We start from the raw sequence: 24,841 nt of genomic DNA, 5'->3' as shown, positions 1-24,841 counted from the left end.
AACCACGTCATAAATGAAATATTTGCACATTTTGAATGAAAACTGTTTATTACAAATGATAAATTGGTACAACAAATAACTTGTTGATGATGCACAAATTGGTAACCTTTGAAAAGCTCCAAGACAACAAATCGCAAAAAAAAAAAAGTTTCACAAAATAATAAATAATTCTGAAAGAACATAATTTAGTAAGAAAACAACATTCTAGCCGTTAGAAGGCCCTATGACTACAATCCTGCAGTCATAGAACATAGGCTAGGTTTTGGACGACCGGTTTGCGGTTTTGTAATAATTTTGGACAGAATATATTAGTTGCATGCATGTAACACAAATAAAATAAATGCGAATTTCAATGACATCAGCCTTAGCAGCAGCAGTTGCATTTTCAAAACATTAACCAATCAGATGTCTGCTCTGGGTAGGCAGAATCAATACATTCTCAATGGCAACATAACCATTGATGACTGCAAAAAAAACACACAAAAAAAACAGAAAAGCAATTGCATTCAACATAATAAGGGCTGTTGTAGGTAGACAGGCTACTACAATTGTACCCAAATTGCGCATCCATACAACAGCCTGCCCTTGTAAGCTAAAGCAATACAAAATGTCAGCCACAAGTCATTAACTTCATAGTTTATTTTAACATACTGCTTATATTCAGCATCACCCATGTTTCATGAGGTGTATTTCAAATGAAAAGTGCACATTTGGTGAACTAGCCTGTCCTCTCACCCAACTTACCTAGCTATGGTATACATGCACGTTCACAAAATAATGTAAAAATATTTTGTTACTTTGTTATTGTTTAACTTCCGTACATCTACAGGTATACAGCATTCATCGCATAGTGTCACAAACTCAAGCTGCCTTGGCAGGGTACAGGAGAAAACTAAAGATCTCAGTGGTGCTTAAACTCACAGTAATGCACACACAGACACAGTGGACACAAACGTCACCATTCTACCATAGACCTGGCATACTACAACACATACTTAGTTTGGGCTGATTTTTACATGAACATCGTTATAGGCGGAAATAATAGAAACAGTGGATTAAACCAAGAGAAAGAAGGAGGGAACAGGTGCAGTATAATTGTAAGAGAAGTTTGATCTCTAAGTATTTTCTTTTTTTTCTGATCTTACTTATACTTATCTTATGTATAACAGTAGAATTGGTTAAATTCCCTCCTCAGTTCACCTTTCCACTGAATAGCTAACTATTCTTGTACAATATAATTGTGTTTGAACAGGGAATAAACTGACAATGTGTTTGCCCAAGAAGAAGCACATCAGTACCATACTGTACAATCACTTTGCTAAAACAAAAATATGATAGATGATATTTTGTGAGATATATCACAGGTCAACATATAGCATTCCTTCACTTTCACACAATCTTGTAGAGAATAACTACAATAATAAATAATATGAATATTTAACACTGTCATCTCTGTATGTCTAGATTGTCACTTGACTAAAGATACCAGCAGTTTTTATTCAAAATGGTCATTTGCTCTATTTCCTTCCTGTATGTAATTTAGGGACAACCATTTCACGATTCACTACTCTAACAATGTTCAAATAATACAAAGCATTGTCACAATATTTGACAATATTAACATGACAAAAATAGCGCTGCAATAAGTTTAGTTTGATGCTTTAAGTCAAGTTCCAGTCACTCTGGAACATTCAATTTATCATTTTACAAGACAGTCAATATAATACTGTCAAAACCCACTATGTTACGTTGCTTTGTTAAGCCATCTCTCGGAAGCCGTCCAGTATTTCTCCCTTGTACTGTATTGGTTGGGACTCTAAAAAGAAACTGCATGGTCTCATCCGGTTTATTTGACAAATGTTAGACCACAAGGCATACTGTATGATAGTGTTTGGATATTTTTGACACAATATACTTAGATCAGCAAGCAACTAGTTGCAACTTATTTTACACAGCTTTGTCTGCTTTTAGTTGAGTGTGTGCAATGTAGAAGCAATTCTAAACAGCGCCTGCGCGATAACCATTGCTGCTACTGAGAATGCATGTTCGGTTTTGAGTTGTAATTGTTGACGCTATGGTGGAGGCGATTTATAGAAAAGTTATGCTACAGTAGTCTGATCAGGCCTTAAAGTTTGCACCGTCGGGCCCACGAGGGGACCTCTTGGCGCTTTCGTTGGCATTAGAAGTGGTGGAGCCGTGACCACGGTGTCTTTCCCCCCCGGTGGGCTTTGAGGGGGCTTTCTTCTCCTTCGGGGAGGACCTAGCCTGTCCTCCGGAAGCAGCAGCAGTAGCACCCATGGCAGCCATCTTGGGATTTCCAGTTGGCTCCACGATAGTGTTGATAACTGAGACACAGAAAGATTATCAATGGAGTCTTTCTTTGTATTCGTTGTCTTCTTCATGGGGTTTAATTTTGAACACAGATAGCATTGTGAATGAAGTAAATATGAATAAAGACTTTTTTGAACGCAATCACTAAGTTTAGATTTTTTATTTGTAATTGTTTTTTTATTACTATGACTTACCTTCTAATTGTTTCTGAACTCTTCGCAGTTCTTTCAGAATGGAAGAGATTTCCTGATGGAAAATTAAAAGGTGGTGACAATGGGTGGACATTTTTACTTAGTATAGTGCTTTTCAGCTGGTTTAAAGAGATGAGATGACCAGCAATGAGGAAAGGCTGACCTTATTTGACGTCTTCAGAATGGGGACTTCATTTTCAGCATTGATCTTTGCTTCTATCTCCTCCCAGGCGTCAGTCTTGTTGTGGAATAAAACCCTAAAGAAAAAGGAGCAGGCTGTAATTGCACCGAGCAAATGAGAAAACACAAATAGCATTACTTGCCGTTTATTTTTTTGGGAACAAACACATTTACACACAAGTTCCCTTACTTCATTTTCTCAGCCAGCTGTTCAGTGTTCTCTCGAATAGCCTGAGAGAGCTGAGACACAGGATTCAACATCAGGTTGTCCAAAATAACCTGGAGGAAGAAAATGCTTGTATCTCACAAATACCCAAAAGCTTACAAATTCACCCGCATGAACGGTAATGTACTGTGATTCCCAGCAGACCAAAACTAACTGCAACAGCTCAGTGAACCCTTTGTACTGCTTTTGACCAGCTCTTTTAGAATTGTGGTTTCACTGCATTCTAAAATCATTCAAGCCAAGTTCTTTGAAAAAACAGAAGAATGAGAGTTTGGCAGGACATTGACCTCTTCACGGTTCCACGGACGCCTTTGCTTAGAGCTCGGGTCTTGGTCATTCATGTTAGCATCCAGGTCCAAAACAGCAGTAGAACCTGGTGGAACCTTCTGGTAGTTTAAGCTGGCCTCTGGTATATGTTGGACCAGCTGCAAAGAAAATAACATAAGTGCATGGTCCGCATGTTTTGGAAAACTACAAAAGGCCATGACTACTTAACAAATGCCCCAAGGCTTTCTACTTCAAGGGCACAGAGGTCAAAAAAACAGTGAGTAAAAATTGTTGAAAGAATAATTGAGAGCAGTGAGAGTCGTGCATTGTCGATGCATGCACCAAGTCAACATGCAATTTCATGGTGAGAACAGTGCACTACAGTGTGCGCAGTGAATTTTAGTATTGCTGGGATACAAGCCTGCGACCTAGAATTTTGGTGCAAATGTGGAATAGTGCAGGCGGCAGTGACAGTTTTGAGTATTTGGTGAAGCAGTAGAGGATAGATGTGACGCTTTGAGGATTTCACAAGGACCTGTTGTTAGAAATACAAAGAACATACTCCAGGACAACCGTCCCCAAAAAAGGAAGGAAGGAAACCATAAAGAAATGGTTGCATTGCAATCCAACACCAAACTAGGGAAGTGTTAGGATCTGTAGTGACAGCACTGGAGGGTGGGGGAATGGAAATGGAGAGGAGGCAAGATGAGAGGAAGAGACTAATGAATATCCGCAGTATCCACCTGAGATGGTAGGCCCCCACGCAAAAATGGATATGGGCCCTGCGTGGTAAAGAACAGAGAGATGCTCATGACTAAAGCATGATCAGCAATTCTTTGCACATGTCACCGTGTCCTGAAGCCAGGTGCATAACCTCGACTAATAACTGGTTATACTATAACTCTTGGAGCAGCACAGCTAGTGTTCTCAATGGTTGTATGTACTCCCCCACTTCCATTTCAGTTTTTTGGTGTAAAATTGTGACCACTGTAATCGTGAAATATGAAATTTAGATCTTAAAAAAAAAAAAAACGTTGAATAGTTAAGTACAGGTTGTGATCGGACAACAATATCCTTACATCTAAATCGTACATTAGAAGTTTTGAAAACCACGTCTTGGGGTTCAAGGGGGTAAGGGGAGTTTCCATCATGGTTATCAGTGTACCTCTTCCCTGGCAGAGATAGTCGAGGCGGGTGTGTTCGGCACAGAGCTGGGAGATGGGTTGGTGCCCATCCCAGAGGAACTCTGGGAATCCCCATCCCCAGCAACATCATGGATTTCACGGGCCAGGATGGCAAGATCTTTGGCCAAATCCTGACTGAGTCTGTCAAACCAAAGGGCAAACGTAAACACACAGTATGCGTACACACAAACATCCATATAAATGTAGGAACAAATGTTCAATACAGGTACAATGTACCTGAGACACAGGACAAATGAACACAAATAAAAAATACCCCCGTCAATACTGTACAATATCCACACCGATAAGGCACTGTACTCTTAGTCGTTTCAGCCATGCAAATTCAATAATGCAAATACTTTGCGATCTCTGCGCTGTGTGTGGACCAGTTCTGGTAGTGGTCTGCCTCGTTCTGGAGTTCGTCCTCCTCTGGTTCCAGCGAGACTGATTTGGAGCGGGTCGCCGCCGTCTTCTGGCCTCGGGACGTTTGCACAGAGGCGGAGGCGTGGGAGCGTTTGTGTTTGGGAGTGCCAGCGCTGGCCTCGTATTCCTCCTCGGATGTGGACGTGTAGTCGGAGCCCTTCTGCCTACGCCGGGAAGCTGTCAGAAACGGAACGGAAGTGGATCTGAATAAACTGCTTTCTTGTTATTGCATGTTCCATCAATGTTTAATTCATGATTAACGTTTAATCATCATCATTACTCTCAATGAACGGATAATGGGACCTACTCCCCCATCTTGCTGCCTCATTTTACAGACAGTAATGTTTCCTTTACGATGTCATTCTACATTTTGGCAGATCTGGCCAAATGAAAAAGACAAATTGCTAGGTAATGATGTCTAGATAGGAACTGTGTTTCTATGGAAACAACAGCAGACACCATCAGGGATGACGCTGTTTCCTACTTGATAACACTCTTCCAGAACACAGCCTCCCAATGTGCTCTTTACTAGTGGACCTGAATCGAGTTCACCAGGACAGGCAGACAGGCTCTGCTAGTGTTTCCATTGAGTCAGCACGTAATGCATCTTCTATCATTCATTGAATAGATCTCATTGCATGACATGTGTAACTGATACAAGCCACACATCTTCCTCCCATCCAAAGGGTTTCGATTGCAAAGTAACCAACTAGTCTGCCAACTGTTAACACGACATGCGCCGTCATAGAAAACATAACATGCTTTAAATGTTCTGTCCTGATAGGAGAGAGGGGCCACGTAGATCATTTGAAATACTAACCGGTTGTGCTGGGGTATTTGGCTCCACTGGAGCGGGTACGAGTCAAGGGCTGCTTCCCTGAAGCCCCAGACCCTCTGGTGGAGCCTGGTTTGGCCTCGGATCCCACGGATGTCTTCCTTGTCGGCGCAGCGGATTCCGTGCTCCGAGCGTTGAAACCAGGGCGACCCGTGGAGGAAGACTCGTTGTCGCTGGGTACGGTGAAGGAGCCTGTTCGCTTTCTGGGCATGGCCAGGATGTCCAATCGAGACAGCTTCTTCGCGTCCGCAGAGGCCTTGCCCGGGACACTGACCTGGTCTGAGTTTTGGGACCCTCTGTCAGTCTCGGCGCCCTCGTTGTCCGAGGCGTCCCCCAGGCGAGCCCGGCGAAGCATCGACGCGCGTGTCGGCCGTGGCGCCGAAAGGCTGTTGGAACGCAACAGCACCTGCTGGGCGGCGGTCTTGGCCGTCTTTCCGTTGTCCTCCTTCTGAAGAGGAGCGATGAGCTTCTTGCTGCGGCCAGAAGGCCGGGAGCCCGCTTCGTGGTCGGAGGACGTGGTGTCAGGCCAGTTCTGGCTGGCGCTCGGCTGGCCCTCGTTCAGGTCCAGGGAGCCACGGTTTCCAGCGCTACGGCGCATCTGGAAGCGCTTAGCGGCCTCGGCCTTACTGGCGCTGTCGGTGGGGACCTGGCTCCGCCGTTTCTCCGACAAGCGCTCGCGGGCTGTCAGCTGCCGGTTTTTCTCCTGGATGGACGGGCCGGACGAGGACTTCTCCTTCTGGAGGCCGCTGACGGAGGTCCGCTTCTTGGGCCCCGAGGCGACGGGCGCGTTCTTGTTGCTAAGCAGACTCACGGTACTGGCCGTGTCCACGTCCGATTCGCCCGAAAGGGAGTCGTCGATGTGGCTGGAGCCTTTCTTTGAGCTGCGTCCGGACCCCGACGAGGGGAATTTGGTATCCAGAGAGGCGAGCGTGTTCTCCGCCTCCCTCTGGAAGGACTGCTGGTCCTGCGCTGCCTCGCTTTTTTGCTCCAAGTCTCTCAGGGTGGGGTGGCTGGAGATGTGAGGGAGCCTCTTGACCTGCACGCTGTCGCTGGGTTGCTCTTTGGTGAAGCTCTCTTGTCGGACGAAGGAGGAGGAGTTGGAGTGATCTTTTGTGGGTAACGCGTCCTTGTCCTGCGTTTGAAGGTTGGGGGCCGAGTAATTGGGCTTGACCCCGGACCTCCGCGGTTCGTAACCGCTCAGGTGCCTGATCAGCACCGTGGTGGGGGGCATTTTGGCCGGTGGGTCGCGTCCCCGCTCCGGCTGGGACGGAACCGGACTCCGGGCCAGATCGGACCTGCTTGAACACTCCTCAGACCCAATGTAGAAGGAAGTGGACTTGGTAGAGGGAGACAGCTTCTCCTGAACCCTGTACTGGGCTCCACATTCTCCAGGGGAGGTGGCAGGAACCCCCTTCCTCGACTGGCTCTTCCTGGTCCTCTCCAGCAGGGAGCCGTCATCTGAGCGACTGGTGTCACTTAAGCTGTCCGGGTCCACTTCGTCCTGTACACATAGTCTCTGGATGGAGTCCGGTTGACGGGGTGTCCCAGGGCACCTGTCCAGGGATTCCTGAGCAAGGTAGGGCTCGTGCCTGATCAAGATGCTCGGGGTGGAACTCTCAGGCTTGTCCCCAGGGGGCACCTGGGGCAGGAGCCGTCTGGTCCTCGAACTCTGACTGGACTCTGATTCTGAGTTATCGTAGCTCACAATTGAGCGATTCATGAGGCGTGAATCTGGAAAAATACATGATAAACAAAGATGATTTTTGCTTTAGTATCCAGACTAAACCTAGGCATTGTTACTCTGGTTACAAATGGTCCGAAGAGAAAGAAGATACCCCACCTCCTTCCACAAATTCCCCTTGAGGTAAGGTGGACCCTGGGTCAGCGTAGCTGTCCGCCAGACTGGCCCACTGGGAAACCCATTTCGGCCCCTCCAGCGCTGCAATGCTACAAGCCTGCACCTGACACAGTGAAGGAAAGTAGAAGTCTTAATCAACCCATCAAAACAGTCATTTGAAGTAACATTTCACTTTCCACGCACAATATATATATATTAAAAAAAAAAAAAAAAACGTAAGGAGAGAAACAGGGGGGGAAGCCGAAAGGGGGGTAACGACAACAAAATCGTAAACATGCACTCACTACCCAGTGGTGCATGCTTATCGCCACGTGTATGTCCACCAACGCCGGTTGTAAACCCCATGGGTGGTGAGATTACCTGAACAGGGCCCGTGGGGGCATCACTGAGGGAGGCTGGGTTAAAGCCATGCATTTGATCCACAGTGCTACCGTCACTAGGGCAGAGGCTAGCCTGCTCGTCCTTGCCATCATTTATGATGGGCCTATACACTCCTGCAGTCACTCCACTGTACTCCGGGGAGTCGAGGACACCAAACACCTGTCAGGGGACAGAGCATGCATGAAGAAGGAGAAGCGGGACTTTGGCAGAAGGGGGGGAGGAGGAAGGGGGTCGTAAGTGGGCACGGGGGCAAGGGCAGGTGTATTCTGGGCATGCACACCTTGTGTAACACCACTGTTTAGAGCATTAGTAGCCAGGTAGTTGAAAACGATACACGTCACAAGGATTACGTACTGGAAGCCGAGCACTTTGAAAGGAACATTTGTTTGTTTTTTGGGGGGGAACGAGTTTAAACGGCAAGTTAACCTGGTCGATCATGTTGCGAGCGTCTTCCACCTCCTTGTCCTGTGACTCGGTCTCGATGGTGTAGGTGCCCGCGTCACTCAGGCTGTCCTCCTCCTCGGCCCTCACCGCCCTCGACGCCTTGGGGTCGACCCCGCGGACTCCCAGGGGCAGCATGGGGGACATGGGGGGTACGGAGGAGTGGACGGGGGAGGTGTTCTGGATGGGGTTGAGGGATGGGGAGTGGCTGAAAGCAGGGGCAGGGGAGGGAGAGAATGCAGTTGGCTGCACGGGGGTGGAGGGGTAAGAGGCCGAGGTGGGGGCGGGGGGGTCCAGGGGCGAAGGGATCCGGTTGCGCGACGGGGACATCATGATCGGCGGGGCGGACATGGGAGGAGGCGATGACTTCTCCCTGGTTGGGGACACCGGCACGTAGCCCGGGTCCTTCAAAAACTCTGCCGCAAACTCCTGGGCCAGCTTGGATTTCTTCCCCACGCTGCCAAACGGCTTGATGGTGATGCCCGGAGAGGAGCGCGACGACGGGCCGGAGGCCAGAGAAGAGCCGTCCCCCTCCGTCTTCTCCCTCTTCAGGGAGCTGGACCTCTGGGGCCCCCCGTGGCCTTGGCCCTTCAGCGGAACCGTCACCTGCTGCGTGGGCGGGATGTGTGCGTGCATGGAGGCCGGCCGCTCCCCGCCCTTCCGCCGCTCCAGCTTGGCTTTGAGCGCCGAGTAGGAGTCGGCGTGGGCGGGGTTGTGCGTGAAGGACTGCGAGCGCTTCTTGCGCGGGTTGTCGTCGAAGAACTCAATGATGAAGGCTTGCTGGCTGAGGTGCTCCTGGGGGCCCTGTTTGGCAGAGTCCAGGCTGGGGGAGGGCCCCTCTGGGGGGCTCTGGGACAGGGGCCTCTCAGGGGCCAAGGGGGAGACCACGGTCCGTTTAGGTGGAGAGAGTTGCTGAGGCTGCATTAACCTCTGTGCCGGAACGGGCTGCTTCGACTGAACTGACTGGACCGACTGTTGGGATTTCTCCGACTGCTCCGACTGGACAGAATTGTGCGACTTGCTTCGCTTTCCTGTTAAGACTGGATCTTCAGAATCACTCTGGGTCCCATCCTCATGGTGGTGTCCTGACAACAGACAAATAAAAAAACAACAATTTAGAAAGAAAAAAAACATGAAAAACCTGCCTTTGATCAACCCCTTCCCCCGATCAAAAACAATGTATGTAGCCTTTAAGGCTGCAGTCTGACCTTTGAGGGTCTTCATATTCACGGCCAGGTCACTCTTTGTGCTGTACACATCCTCGCAGGTGGGGCGCCGCCTCATCATGCTGACGTCGCTGTGCACCAACCAATCGGCCACCTTGCACTCTGCCGACATCACCTCAGTCGGCGTGGCGATCGCGGTTTTCTCGGACGCCGTCGTCTGCTGCGGCGGCTGTTTCCTCTGGCGAGCGGAAAACTTGGTCACGTGATCCTTGATCTTGATCTTTCCCGGCGTGCAGTCGTCAAACTCGATGGTGAAGGAGGCGTGGCTCTGCACCACGGGCGGAGTGGGACTGGTGGGAGTGGGTGCGGCCGGGGGCGTGTCGGTATCCTTGGTGGGGATCTCGTGGAGCTCTGTCCCTTGGGACTTGGGGTGGAGCTGGAACTCCTTGGTGGGGATTTCAAAGTAGCTGGCCTCTCGGTGGTAGGGGAAGATGGACTTGCCCTGGGAGTCTCGGTACTCTGACAGGGAGCCGTTGACCTCCGGCTCCAGGGAGCAGGCATCCTTTGGCATGTCTGAAAACAAGAAGGTTCCAAAAACGAAACAGGAAGTCGCAAAAAGCTCAAAGCTCTGAACGCATGCACAAAATATTCTACTGCCCATGAAGAGGGTCAGAAAAAAACGGAACAATACAATTACATTTAGTCATTTAGCAGACGCTCTTATCCAGAGCGACTTACAGTAAGTACAATTGAAGTACAAGTACAATTGAAGTTCTTTAAATGAACAAAAAAAAATCGAACTCGACTAAATGAGTATTTTGAGGATAGGGTTAGTGTGTCTGAGGACTGCAGGCTGACCTGGGTGACCTTCCTCAGGTCTGTGTCCCTCACTGTGCTTGGTCCTGTCTTCCTCCTCGCCCCACCACGATGGCTGCCCATACAATGGGGTCGGCCTGGTCTGGGAGACTGGTGCCTCTGTGACATACACACACACACACACACCAACACATAGTGAGAGTGGGTCACTCTTCCCACTAGAATTGTGACTGATTTATGTTGTAGCAGGAGAATGCTTTACTTAACCAGATCACTTCTGTACATGTTTGGTAGATATGATGGAGACTCTCATGATCAAGAGAAAAACGTTTGCGTGTAAAAGGTTCCCGCTGCCGCATTTCATCAGCAATCTAACGTGACCTTTTCCGGACTGCTCCCATCACGCCATGCTACACCCCCGAGGGTTCGTACCGATACCTTGATATGCTAATCAACACTATGCATCGCACCACAAAGGCTTGCTGAGTACATACGCTGTCCAAATCAGTTCAACATGATTTGAGTGAAGCCGACGGGCTTGTGACCTTCTGTCACTACCAGTGGTGAGACTTCATGTCCACCGTGTGAGACGTTTTGAAGATGCTCTTTCCGTCCTACCAACACATGGGTCTGTGATAGCATGCCGCACTATTAATAACGATTTACCGTTCACATTTCTGCCACTATCATCGATCGCAACCGCAATGTCTACCACGTGTATAACCCTAACCGTATACAAGCAGTCTAGCACTACAGGAAATATCTATGGTGAAACACACTAGTATCTAAAAAGAAGAAAGTCTGATTAGTGTTTGGCCATGTGTCCACGCTCACTGCCTGAGGCCAGACAACAGCTCGCGTGATCCTGATGAGGCAACGTTTCATCCGGCATTTCCCACTGGCAGAGATTAGGCTCGCTGTGAGGCCGCACATCCGAGAAGATTAACTCCACGTCGATTTCAGTGTGGAATTACTGATTTCCCATCGCCTTATATTCAGTTTATTTATTCATACTTTGTAAGTTGTAGCCTATGTCAAGGAAAAAGCATTTTCTCTGAATATTCATGAGGCTCTACCTCAGGGTCAAGACGTCCCCTAAAATATGAGTCACGGTTTGTTAGCTGAGGTGCTAGACAGATCAGTCTTACATCACGACGTGTGAGGATTATGTTAACTCCTGGACAGGGAAAGCTAGTCTGGACAGAGGGGATGAAAAATATGTTTTTAAATCATCACTGATGCCATGAGAGCAGAGTCTATGGGTGCGGCAGTCGTTGCCATGGAGACACGATGTGGTCGCAGCCAGTGGAGAGGCAGACGGAGACAGACACAGAGACAAAGAGGGGATGATAGGAGGTGGGGGGAGGGGAAGGGACTCTATTAGGATGAGCAGATGCTGATATCATACAGAGGGACTAACCGGCTGTTTCACAAAAAGGGATTTTAAGGAAGCTCTGATCAGAACGACTGAAAATATTTGCAGGACGTTTAACGCGCCTAATCAAACAGCACAGCAAATAAATGAGGAGATGCCCTGTCAATTAAACACAGAGGAGTATATTTAGATCCAATGAGGTTGTGCAGCCCTGTAGGTTCGGGAGTGTCCAGTCAGATCAATCCACTCATCATCTGACCGTATCCGTCATGCCTCAACCTCTAGCTAACTGAGGCCAAAGAGCCTATAGCAGGTCTCGCTTTTAAAAGAGTGGAAATGAGAGACGGGCCTGCAGAGAGCTGGAGGGCAACAGAGGAATCGAGGTCGTGTCCTAGACCCCTAGCCTCGGCTACCAAACCTAGAGATCAAAGCCGTCCTCCATTACAGCTCAGTGCTACAGGGCTGTATATCAGTGTAAGCAGTGCCTGTATTCCTGCCTAAATACGTGATGTCCTGTAGAGAACACCGTGCATGAGCATACATACTGTACATAAACATCTATAATGTATTGTTATATTTACAGATTCTGATGGGAAACCTTGACTAGAAGTCAGGCAAATGGCTCACAATAAAGCATTTGATCAGTAAAATGCCCTATGTATGTGGGGTCACTATACAGATCCACGTGGTTATCAATTACAATGTTTCCCACATACCTACACCATCATTAGGGTGCGTGTGTGTGTATGAAAGGTGGGTCGTAGTGTTTGAAACGGAACACAACTCACCATATGTGCGTCATGGAGGTAGAGAGATTCAACAGGAGACGGTTGTACAAGATATCCTAGCTGCACTGCTTATCATGTTTTTCCCTGCTTCTGTCGTGCCCACGCGGGATCACAGACACACGCAGCTGGCACACAATCCAATTGGGTCTGAGGGCTTGGCTCGTGCCTACCTTGAGACAGAGACTTCTTGTCGGTCTTCTCGAGTTTGGACTTGTCCTCCAGCACCTCACACGACTTCTTGCCCTCAGAGGCCTTCAGCCCCATCTGCAGCTGGCTGGTGTACTTCTCATGCTGAAACAGCAGGGGGCGCAAAGCCAATCGTGTTAAAACGTGAAAGAAAAGTGCTACATCAACAGTCACAGACTGCAAGTTGTGATGTCGAAAATGTAGTGTGGATACATTGAGACAGATAAACAAATGTGTTAGCCCTAACCATATCCTATAGCCCATGTCTCTGTGAAGGTGCATTTGCAAACCTTAAAAATTAAAAATCTTTTTACTCTCAGTTGTGGTTGTCTATTTTTGAAACTACATGCCATCTTGTAAATACATACTTTCAAGGCCTCCTCTGGGACTTTGTGCTGGCTCTTCTCCAAAACGTACACATGGGAATGTAAATGCTGAGTTAAGTCAATGACTTCAAGTAAACATTGCATCATGAACAAACATTTAACGTCGGTGCTCACAATAGTTAGACCCATTCAATAGCACGCCGTTCTTAGTTTGCCATCCAGCCTTGACTGAAAAAACTGACGCCTACAAGAACTGACTACAATAATTTAAAGTTAGTAACAAACAAAACAATTAAAGCCAAAAGAATACGATTCAATTTAACAACTAACATTTTCAGAAAATAATTTCTGCAAAACACTAATATTTAGGTATCAATATTGAACTTAAGTATAAATGAAAAGGATATCATATCCAAAGCGGATGACATCCGACAGCTTGAGGGTGATGTAGGTCTGGTCTGGAATCTTAAGATCATTCACAAATGTCTGGAGGTAAAAACACAACAAAGTCAACATTGAAAGTACATTACGTCTCATTTACGTGAGCAGTAATAGGACCATGCAGAAATCTGTTTCCGTGTATAAACACTGATATTTGTCTCTCTGCCAAAAACACCTAACTTACAATGGCTTCCCCTGGCACAAGACTGCCATGGACTTCCAGTAAGGCCAGCAGATTATGTGTAATAATAACCTAGGTTTCACCCTACAGTACATGTCCAGTCAGGAAAACCCATGAAATATAAGAACTGTTGTGGCTAATTGGACCACTTGATCGCATAGAACAACAGAGGTGACCCATTTAATCAAAGCTATGATCCCGAAACGATGTGCTCAGCTGGTCTTTCCGTTTGCTTGCGCAGTGCTAATTTGACAAGATCGATACAGGTCCAGTGAAAGATACTTGGATTATTTCCACGTCAGTGAGGGAAGACTGCATCAGCACACCAACAAAGCACTCCTTCAAATATTTAGAGACTGTCCAGCTTTCATCTGAAGGTTTTTCATCCAACAGCACTATTTACAGTATGAACGCTTGGCTAGGAATATTAGCTTGTGAAAAAAAAGGACTTCAGCCTTTTTCGACATGTATGTTGTGACTACCCTGTCACAATATGTAAGACATGACAATAAGAACACAACATGTCTGTGTGCAGTAAATTCCAGCGGACAGCAGGAATTCATTTTTATAGAAAAGAACCTTAACACAGATATATTTTTTTAAGTCTCTACTTTTGGATATACTAGCATTAACTCTTACTTAAGACAGATCTATTAACATGTGCTTAAGCTATTCATGCAATAGTACATTTAGTCATTTAGCAGACGCTCTTATCCAGAGCGACTTACAGTAAGTACAGGGACATTCCCCCAACGCAAGTAGGGTGAAGTGCCTTGCCCAAGGACACAACGTCATTTGGCACGGCCGGGAATCGAACTGGCAACCTTCAGATTACTAGCCCGATTCCCTAACCTCACTATAGGAGTCCTCCTATAGTAGGCTCAGATACTGAAGAGTTGAGTTTAAGCTGTAAACTTTTGGTATTACATTCTACCCATTGTGTGTCTACAGGATAGTCCTTCTAGGACCTTCTGTTCTGCTCTCTCGGATACTCACTCCATTGAGGCTCCCCAAGTCTTTGACCAGATGTTCGTCGGTAGCTGGGCTGAAGTTGATGACAGCATGCTGCTTGTCCACGCTACGAGACTACAGCAGACAAAGGGAAGCAATCCTGGTTAATGACAGGTGATTTTCTACATACAATCTTCATATCGCATCCGCTCCCATCACCGGATGGGATCAATATAACCAGAGAGCTTCCTATACTGTACCAAGCACCGTATAAATCTGCAAGGGTACAGTCATTCTCATATCCTGTAGTTATGGCCATGAGGCAACAGATATAGAACACCAATGACACTTAATTCTCCAAAGAATATAGTTTCAAATGAAGGTTTAGGGGAAACGATTCAAAATCCCTGTATGAGCTGGATCAAACCAGCTCTCCAGTTACAGGGAGTATCCATTTCAACTTGTGGTTTTGATCACGCAACCAATGTATTTGTTTCCATTTTTGAGCTGCACGCCTGACATGGATCAATAGCTGCTTCCTGAGGTGGTGAACAGCAGACCAGGATGTTTTGAAGCCAGCAGCCGCCAAAGGCCAAGGCACAGCCTGGGTCTAAGCTAGACGCGTCTCCCTTTCCGCCAGGCTGGAGCAGACGGCAGCTACGGTAGATGCCCTTTACCTCCCACTGGTGGGCAGACAGCAGAGGGGGCAGTGGGTGCTGTATTTGTTCAGGCGACCTGATGCCAGGGCTGGGCATGTGTCCTTTCATGACCCCTGCCCACTGACACACACACACACACACACTCCCACACAAACTCCCACTCATGTCACGCTAATACAAAATGAAGGACCCTGGGTTGAGCATCACCAAGTTGACTAGTTGATATTTCAGCGCAAATCCCTGCCCTGAAATTGAGCCGAGTACCTCATACATCACACAGCTTTTTGGACAGAAAATGTAAAGATGCCAAAGAACAATCTGCCACGCATGAAGCGTTGCCGTTCCAACACAGCTCACCCCCAAACATGCTCCGTCAAACAAAGCCACGGGCTATCTGGTTGCATCTCATGCATTTGGCTACATGGCGAGCACCTCACCCACAAACGTATCACCATTTAGAAATGAATAATTTAACGAAACCACTAAAAGCATTGTTGAGTTATTTTTGCTTTTGCCTTGTGTTTCTGCAGGCCCAATAGGCCTCAGTGATGTGTATGTAGTGGCAAGCGTGTTGGAGGGTGACTAGATAATGAATGGGGGTAAATGATTAGATAAATGTATGTTTACATTAGCATCTATTGTGCCTAATAATACAGCTACAACTTGGTTGCATTGCCACTGCACATGCAGTTAGTGTATGTACATTTGTCTCATCTATGGGAACTTAATATAATAATTAAAACTTAGAATTGAAGAATTACCTACACTTTCAAATGCTAATTTTGAGGCCATACAGCTGAGGTATCATTTTCTGTGATGTAAATATAACATGGTGACAAGAGGCCTTGAAACTCATATTGATGAATATTAAAATCTGCATTCATTGTTAGTACAGTCAGTCTCAAACCTGACACACTGCATCCAAATCAAACTGTAGACAAACCATACTTGACAGAAAGGTCACAAACACATGAACATAAAGAAAGAAAAAAACATACTTTGCATATTACCACCAGACTCCTTACTCTCGTTTGCCATTTCACTCAACAACCGTAAACATACAGTCACGTGTTCCAACTCGTTCTCGAACCCATTCAGCGTCGGTGAACACTGACTTTACATCCCCTTCATCTCAATCATGGCTGTGAGAGCACTGACGTGATCCTCATGCCTCCCGATTACCATCCTCATTACCCCCTCCATTAGGACACTTCAAAGAGGGCCAGCGTTGCTGTCCTCTCGTCTGAGGACCTGTTGTTGACGTCCATCTGTTGATGCGTTCACATTTACATGTATTCATCTAGCAGACACTTTTATCCACAAACATACTAAATAGTGCACGTAGGAAGTGCAGCAGATAATCGAGGACTAGAGGTGTACAGTTCTAATAGCGTACGGGTTAGTGCCAAGGAACGGTCTGTGTTTTACGAGACATGATCTGGCATTCCCCTTCCCACTGCCCTCCATCTCGGGGCCTCTCTGAGCACACCAAGAGCCCGGTCCTGCGAGCCTTGCTTTTTCCTAAGGTTGCTAATGCTAGAGAGTAGCATGATAAAAGGATTTGCAACTTGCTAAATCGCGCTGTGCGCTTCCAACTCTTTCTGTGGGAGCCTGGCATAGTGTATTGCGGCTGGAGATTGCTTACACCTGAGGCAGTTCTGACTGGTTCACATTCGGTAAAAATCACAAAATATACAGGATCGTAAAAAGAGACCGGAACTCGTTTGAGACACTCCAGTCAGATATCCCCCCCCCCTACTGTGACAGGTGACAAGGCATGACTGAAGAAGCAGGATGCGCAGAAACGGGAGCCAGTCAAGGAGACGCACAGGAAATGAAATAGGTCAGAGGCAGTCTTAACCACAGCGTGGCAGGTTCTTCAGCAGTGCTTGAAAGATGAGCCGTTCAGACACTGCCCAGAAGCGAGCCGTCACTGAAAACTCGCTAAGCTTGTTGAAAAGAAGAAGAAAAAGAAAGAAAAAATCTCTGTTGCAGCATAAAGGTGACCTGGTGATGCTAGGGCCCAACAAAACAAACAAAGGGGCCAGTCTCATCCTCACTGGCCAACACCAGGTGAGGGGGGCCCACGCCAAAGGATGTAATACGATAGCATGTAACCTAAATGTTAAATTACAGTAATGATAGTCAACTTTGAAAATAATGTATTGTATTGTAAGGTACTGTATACGTTTTTGGAACAGTAAATAATGAACTAAACGGTGCACAAGGACTAGTAGTGGTGAAACTGTGACTCAGCCCACACAATGACATCATTGTAGTCAGATTGTGGTGGGTGCTTTCACCACTTAACAAAAAAAGGAGAGAGGGGTGGGGGGGTGAATGGTATTGGGACACTGAAACCACTGTGGATGGCAGGTAGAACAAAGGCTTGTTATCGAGCGCTGACATTATGGTACTGGGGGGGGGGGGGGGGGGTGTTAATCAGACACATAAAGTAACTTTCAACTGAAACATATACAGGAGAGCACATATTGTACAGTGTATAGAGAAAAGGAATACTGACCATTTGGAACACACGTAGCAAAAGACTGGCTCATAAGCTCTTTTTGAAAGATACTTTTGGAGGCATTTCTGCCTTTGTCATATTTTACAGTGACAATATTGACAGGCAGTAATGGCAGTGAGGAAAGAAAAAGGGGCGTGACATGCAGCAAAGGGCCCAGGCCGGATGTGAACCCAGGTCGTTGGGGTAAGGCTTCAGCCCATGTGGTAAGTACACTTATCCTCTGAGCCACTGGGGCACCCCGGAAGCTCTTATACTTTTCCAATATTCCCATTACGAGCACTGCTGTGGGAGTATGACGGGAGGACAATGAGAGACAGCCACCGACTCCATTCTGAAATGATTCAAGGAAGGCAATAGGTTCTCTTGCCCTACAGTACGAGGCTAGACCTGTCTACCTTAGGCGTTGCCATGGGCAACAGCTAACCGCATCAGTGGATCCTACAGAGAAGACAGCTCTGCATTGTCAGGATCTCGGTGCCGGCGCCACAGCAACTGTCGGGGCGGATTTATAAAGGACGACAAGCCTTTTGGGTCGACCCTGGATCTATGGGCTATTTTCTCAAGGCAGCTCCGGTCAAAGGATTTCATTGACAGCTGGCCTGATTGCTCTAAAAAGCAAAGTCTCGCTTTGGTAAACAAACAGGCCTGTTTCTTTGCCTGTGTTTTTCTACTGACATTTTTACTGTGAGGATTGTATTTGTAGAGCACTGAAAAAAGGTGCGGTATATAGAATGCACGTCTTGCGTAAATAACATTTGACGTTGATTATAGATGTGACCATTAGGTCTACATTGATCAATGCCGCAATACCACGTCTTAAACTTTATTTACAAAAAATCCAATAACTGCCTTTCTGCCCACGCAACAATTATATCATAATCAACACTTGACCGGAAAACTGTTTTATCTGCATGCGCCATCTCATTACAAACATACTGTAGTGACCATTAGGTCTACATTGATCAATGCCGCAATACCACGTCTTAAACTTTATTTACAAAAAATCCAATAACTGTCTTTCTGCCCACGCAACAATTATATCATAATCAACACTTGACCGGAAAACTGTTTTATCTGCATGCGCCATCTCATTACAAACATACTGTAGGGGTCCTTTTGTTGGGAGGCGTCGACTTCCTTCAGTGTTTCAAGTTCTGTTTGAGGTTGGTTTCCCCCTCTGTACAGTCCCTTCCTACTTTAGCCCATCAGCGCATTCTAAAAACGTCTCAAAAAGCAACACAGACTGTCCTACCATGCATGTCAAAGGCCGTTTTCCTCCGGCAAGCTACAGTTTGACGTCGTAGAGGAGAGTAATTCCTGTAGACATGGTTAACAGTTTGGGATTTCTGATTATGCTTTCAAAACAGGTTCATTACTTCCAAATACCCTTGCCCACAGACTGTTACTGTGACATTTGACTATTTCAGAGATGTCATCTAAGGTATAAATTGCTCCTCAAAAGGGTGCAACGGCTCGGGACGGAGGGCTGAAGTCACAACTCACCTGCAGCATGAGCTCACAGTCCTCCCGGCCCACGAAGATCATCTCCCTGGGGAGGCGGTGCCGGGTCCCAGAGCTGCTCACCAGGAACCATGATGTCACGCTCATCTTCACAGACCACCCAGGAAACCCCTTTGCATCCTGGGACGCAGGGATTGGACAGATACCTCACAGTTAGCTCATTGATGACCAACTGAGTAGCATACATGTCAAACAATCACAATCAAGTAATCCATTGATATATCATTTAAAGTCCACTGGCTTACAGAACACTGTGGTGAGTATTTATCACACGTAAAACCTTCCCATGATGTCCGGCAGGTTTTTCCCCAAGAAATGACATGAAGGTGGATGTAGGCTATTCTAGAAAAATCGATGACAGACTCGTAGCTCAGTGGAAACAACACCGTCAGTCATTTATTATAACAAATCATAAGTCTGCATGTTGTGTGCCCTTATGCATAGGTTTCATTGTCAGCAAATGATAATTAGGGTGTAGGCTAAATACCCCATGGGTAGCAGTCACTGTTGCTATGAGACAGACACCTTTGGGATTTGGGGCTGTTAAGGCAGAAAGCATGTTCCTGTGTTGTTCAACACAAACAGACATACAGTTAGGTCCATAAATATTTGGACATTGACACAATTTATCATTTTGGCTCTGTATACCACCACAATGAATTTGAAATGAAACAATCAAGATGTGCTTTAAGTGCAGACTTTCAGCTTTAATTTCAGGGTATTTACATCCAAATCAGGTGAACGGTGTAGGAATTACAACACATTTTATGTGGGCCCCCCCCTTTTTAAGGGACCAAAAATAATTGGACAAACTAACATAATCATAAATCTAATTGTCACTTTTAATACTTGGTTGCAAATCCTTTGCAGTCAATGACAGCCTGAAGTCTGGAACCCATAGACATCACCAGACGCTGGGTTTCGTCCCTGGTGATGCTCTGCCAGGCCTCTACTGCAACTGTCTTCAGTTCCTGCTTGTTCTTGGGGCATTTTCCCTTCAGTTTTGTCTTTAGCAAGTGAAATGCATGCTCAATTGGATTTAGGTCAGGTGATTGACTTGGCCATTGCAGAACATTCCACTTCTTTGCCTTAAAAAACTCTTTGGTTGCTTTCGCAGTATGCTTCGGGTCATTGTCCATCTGCACTGTGAAGCACCGTCCTATGAGTTCTGAAGCATTTGGCTGAATCTGAGCAGATAATATTGCCAGAAACACTTCAGAATTCATCCTACTGCTTTTGTCAGCAGTCACATCATCGATAAATACAAGGGAACCAGTTCCATTGGCAGCCATACATGCCCACGCCATAACACTACCTCCACCATGCTTCACTGATGAGGTGGTATGCTTTGGATTATGAGCAGTTCCTTCCCTTCTCCATACTCTTCTCTTCCCATCATTCTTGTACAAGTTGATCTTGGTCTCATCTGTCCATAGGATGTTGTTCCAGAACTGTACAGGCTCTTTTAGATGTTTTTTGGCAAACTCTAATCTGGTCTTCCTGTTTTTGAGACTCACCAATGGTTTACATCTTGTGGTGAACCCTCTGTATTTACTCTGGTGAAGTCTTCTCTTAATTTTTGACTTTGACACAGATACGCCTACCTCCTGGAGAGTGTTCTTGATCTGGCCAACTGTTGTGAAGGGGTTTTTCTTCACCAGGGAAAGAATTCTTCTGTCATCCACCACAGTTGTTTTCCGTGGTCTTCTGGGTCTTTTGGTGTTGCTGAGCTCACCAGTGCGTTCTTTCTTTTTAAGAATGTACCAAACAGTTGATTGAGCCACACCTAATGTTTTTGCTATCTCTCTGATAGGTTTGTTTTAATTTTTCAGCCTAACGATGGCTTGCTTCACTGATGGTGACAGCTCTTTGGACTTCATATTGAGAGTTGACAGCAACAGATTCCAAACACAAATACCATACTTGAAATGAACTCTAGACATTTTATCTGCTCCTTGTCAATGAAATAACGAACTCCCATGAGGGAATAACATACACCTGGCCATGGAACAGCTGAGCAGCCAATTGTCCAATTACTTTTGGTCCCTTAAAAAGGGGGGGGGGCACATATAAAATGTATTCCTACACCGTTCACCTGATTTGGATGTAAATAACCTGAAATTAAAGCTGAAAGTCTGCACTTAAAGCACATCTTGATTGTTTCATTTCAAATCCATTGTGGTGGTATACAGAGCCAAAATGATGAAAATTGTGTCAAAGTCCAAATATTTATGGACCTAACTGTAGGTACTTTGGCATGTTACGAGCAGAAAGTGTCTGACTGTTTCTCTCAAGAGGGGAATGTATCAACCCAATGTGGTTTCAACCTAAAAAGTAATTCAATGCAGAGTAAAAAGTGAAGGGGGTCTTGTCTAAAAGCTTGAATTTCCAATGAGAGAAGAATCCTTATTGTCCCATCATCATTCATCTTCTTGCTGACGTCCAAACGGAAAATTGGATGATGAAACATGAACATCACACCGGTTTTTACTCCAGAAAATGTGGATTCACATAAAAGCCAGTTACTGTATACATGCTGCCACTGCAGTGGCAAATAATTTCCCTTTCAATTGAAATTTCAAAATGATTTTAATTAATCTTCTCTGTTGTGGTTTGTTAAGTGACAGGAGTGGGGCAAATCTGAACAGCAAAGCAGAAATGTAATCTGACGAATTAAATCTCTAGGCAAAAATATAGGCATAACATATTTGCATCAATCGTCCTAATTAACTCTGGAGGTCATTACCCATGTTGAATCCTTTGGATCCATTTAGCCTGTATTGTCCCTATGTCTCTCTTACTGCTAATGGACCAATCAATTCCATACCTGCTCAGTTGCATGTTAATTTAACGGTCATAAAAGCAAATCACTGGTAGGGAAAACACAAGGTGCAACTAGTAGGGCTACTCAATGCCGTTAAATAACAAGTAGTTTGCTGTTAAAAACATAACATCTGACAGAACAAGCCATAGTATGATATCTCTATCAAGCAATATTCAAATATATTTTTCATTCTCAACAACTGTGTCCACATTCCCTTACAGCATCGTGGGGTCCATGTGATAGGCCATCCAATTTGAATTCAGCCGCTCACTGTTTCACCATCCAAGTATTTAACACAACCCAAATGTGTCATGTCCTTGAAACGACTCAACTAACCCGTTTCTCTTACAGGGCTACTGTAGCTTATGACAGCTCAATGTATTTGCGGTTATAATTTGATAAATAGCCTGATATAGCCTATAACCTGTCTAACGTGACAACTGGCCCCTAATAGCCTGATAGCATCGCACACTGACTGATATTCGACTGAAGGCCCATGTCTTTTAAGCAATAGAAATGGGTTATGTCTCGTTTAGCTTGCATACAGAGATTGATACAACGTCAAAGCTCAAATATGAAAATCTATTTAAAATATGGCACAATATGGGCCTTGTAAATAGATTGAACTGTATAAAAAAGGCGTGTTCACTGTCAATGATGCAGGCTACCAGTCACTGACAAGGAGGTAAGCTACCGTTGTTGCAGAACAATTCAAAAATAAAAGCATTATCAGTCTGTTACGACGAGTAATGTATCGACAAAATTACATAAATTATTCTTTGACAATAACATATAGAGCTATTTCGTCTCATAGCATTCCAACAACCGGCGCAAAATGGTTTTCCCCTTACCTATATTAGTGATGCTGCTCCACACCAAAATGCAACAAACAAAATCACCATCGAATACAGACAGACACACCCTTTCGTTGCTTGACGTGGTCTAATTCCTCAAATTGTAAATCAGCGGTCAAACATTTGTGCAGCCTTCAACCAATTCCGAATACAGGTAGCCTACAGTCCAGCGGCACTTCGGGCGTAGACAACGGATGCTGCTGCTGTTATGGCATCTCTGGGACTCGCCGACTTGTGACCAGCACCGCCTCCCTGTATTCGGCAGGTTGTTGACGCAACACCACCAGCGGCGTAGCCTAATATCAAATGTTCACTTGCCAAGTTGCACACCTGCTCACTAGCCTATATGCAAGAGATGAATGAACCAGTGTCTGTAACTACCTGTTTCTGTTTCAATACAGGCCTAAATATATTTGTTATCATAACGACAATACGTGACAAGGTTTCGTGTCATTCAAGTGAGGGCGGACGTCGTTTTGGGAGTGACGTCACTTCTTTTGTTTCCCTGCAGAATACCTTGTGAAATATTTTAACATTACCACATGCATATTAAAATATTAGCACGATTGGCGGTTAATTAGCGTAGCCTTCAAAGGTACGGCAATTAATTCAATAAAGTCACGTATTTCAAGGGGTTCCACGCCCCCATTACGTAACGTGATTGGTGATCTGTAGCCCACGTTTCCTGTGCACATTTTATGAATATTACAATTTAATTTGAATAGAAAATGTCAACATTTGTAGTGATATTGCAGATATATCCAAATCATCATATCTACATTGAATAATGAGCAATATTATATTTGTGCATTACACGCCAAACAGAACCATGCTTCATATTTTGTCCAAAAACTCTTTATTTTATCCAAATGAAAAATAATGCCACATAAGCAAACAACACACTAAATAAAATGTTGTTCTTTGTTCACAAAGGTTGGTGCACTCATCGATTTACTACCACAGGGGCCTGCAAGGGTAATAACTTAAATAGAGGTTGTTTTAACATTTTGCTCAACTTAAATGGCAAATCACCATTTTCCATTTAATGTCAATAAACAACAAAAGGGCAATAATTAAAATATGAAAGTAAAAATAATGTAAATAAAACTTACAAAAAAATAAACATACAAAATGGAATGGGACAAATATTAAATTAGTTTTACATTCATGAACATGTTTTATTAACTATTCCATATTCAAGGAAATCTCTTTTGAATTGTTTTCCCACAAAAAAAAAATAATTTAAAGGGGTATCACTTGATTCCATAGGGCAGTGCTCTGCAAACCCAATGTTTGGACTTTGTATTCTTCACTCAATGAATTCAAAGCAAATGTGGATTGTCCTCTCTTGGATTTGATTAAGACAATGAAGACACCACTAACATCTGAAACAATTTAGGGTAATGTGAAGAAAAAATAATTTGGTCTTTGCTCCTAATAAGGTACAAACTCCTTATCGAGTACACAGTATGAATGTATGAACTGTGGTCAAATCTTAATGGATCTCGTCCTAATTTTTTACAAAATTACAAATACGTCTCAGCTTGCATGCTCCCTTTGCACCAGTAGCTATCTGTGTCTGTTTTGTAACAGTAGCCTCACTGAGGCATTGCTAAATGCATTGGTGATAAAAATGCCCAATAGCTGAAAAGGATTTGGAAAACAAATGTACAGAGAAAACCACATATACTTTTGAGAACTACCAGTTCTGGTAAATACCAGTCTGCGTCTTTGCAGAGCAGAACATTCACACAATGAATCCCAAAAAGGTGTGTATACCTGCCTTTCGGGAAGTACAATTTTCGTCCCTGCTTGGAAAAATGAGTTACGGTGAGGGTGAGACAAAAGGTGATGTTTTGTACGACACAAAAACTAAACGAGACTTTGGTCACAGTTCTAGCAAAAAAAA

General features: G+C 45.2%; 1 protein-coding gene across 1 annotated transcript; it reads right to left on the bottom strand.

Moving 5' to 3' along the window:
* Positions 1-35: 35 nt before the first annotated feature.
* On the bottom strand, positions 36-23,306 carry cep170bb (centrosomal protein 170Bb). Its single transcript, XM_062467546.1, has 20 exons — positions 22,930-23,306; positions 19,237-19,374; positions 14,593-14,682; positions 13,382-13,460; positions 13,017-13,075; positions 12,633-12,753; positions 10,342-10,458; positions 9,526-10,056; positions 8,303-9,402; positions 7,856-8,035; positions 7,478-7,598; positions 5,623-7,368; positions 4,739-4,979; positions 4,361-4,520; positions 3,939-3,977; positions 3,216-3,353; positions 2,893-2,981; positions 2,686-2,779; positions 2,526-2,577; positions 36-2,345 (listed from the first exon to the last, which is right to left on the bottom strand). The coding sequence occupies exons 2-20, from the start codon at positions 19,339-19,341 to the stop codon at positions 2,119-2,121; spliced, it is 5,289 nt and encodes a 1,762-aa protein (XP_062323530.1). The 5' UTR covers positions 19,342-19,374; positions 22,930-23,306; the 3' UTR covers positions 36-2,118.
* Between the last annotated feature and the right edge of the window lie 1,535 nt (positions 23,307-24,841).

The sequence above is a fragment of the Osmerus eperlanus genome, chromosome 8 (genome assembly GCF_963692335.1).
Source record: "Osmerus eperlanus chromosome 8, fOsmEpe2.1, whole genome shotgun sequence".
Taxonomy (NCBI): domain Eukaryota; kingdom Metazoa; phylum Chordata; class Actinopteri; order Osmeriformes; family Osmeridae; genus Osmerus; species Osmerus eperlanus.
The sequence above is the reverse complement of the archived record's forward strand: the minus strand, read 5'-3'. Positions and strand labels throughout refer to the sequence as shown.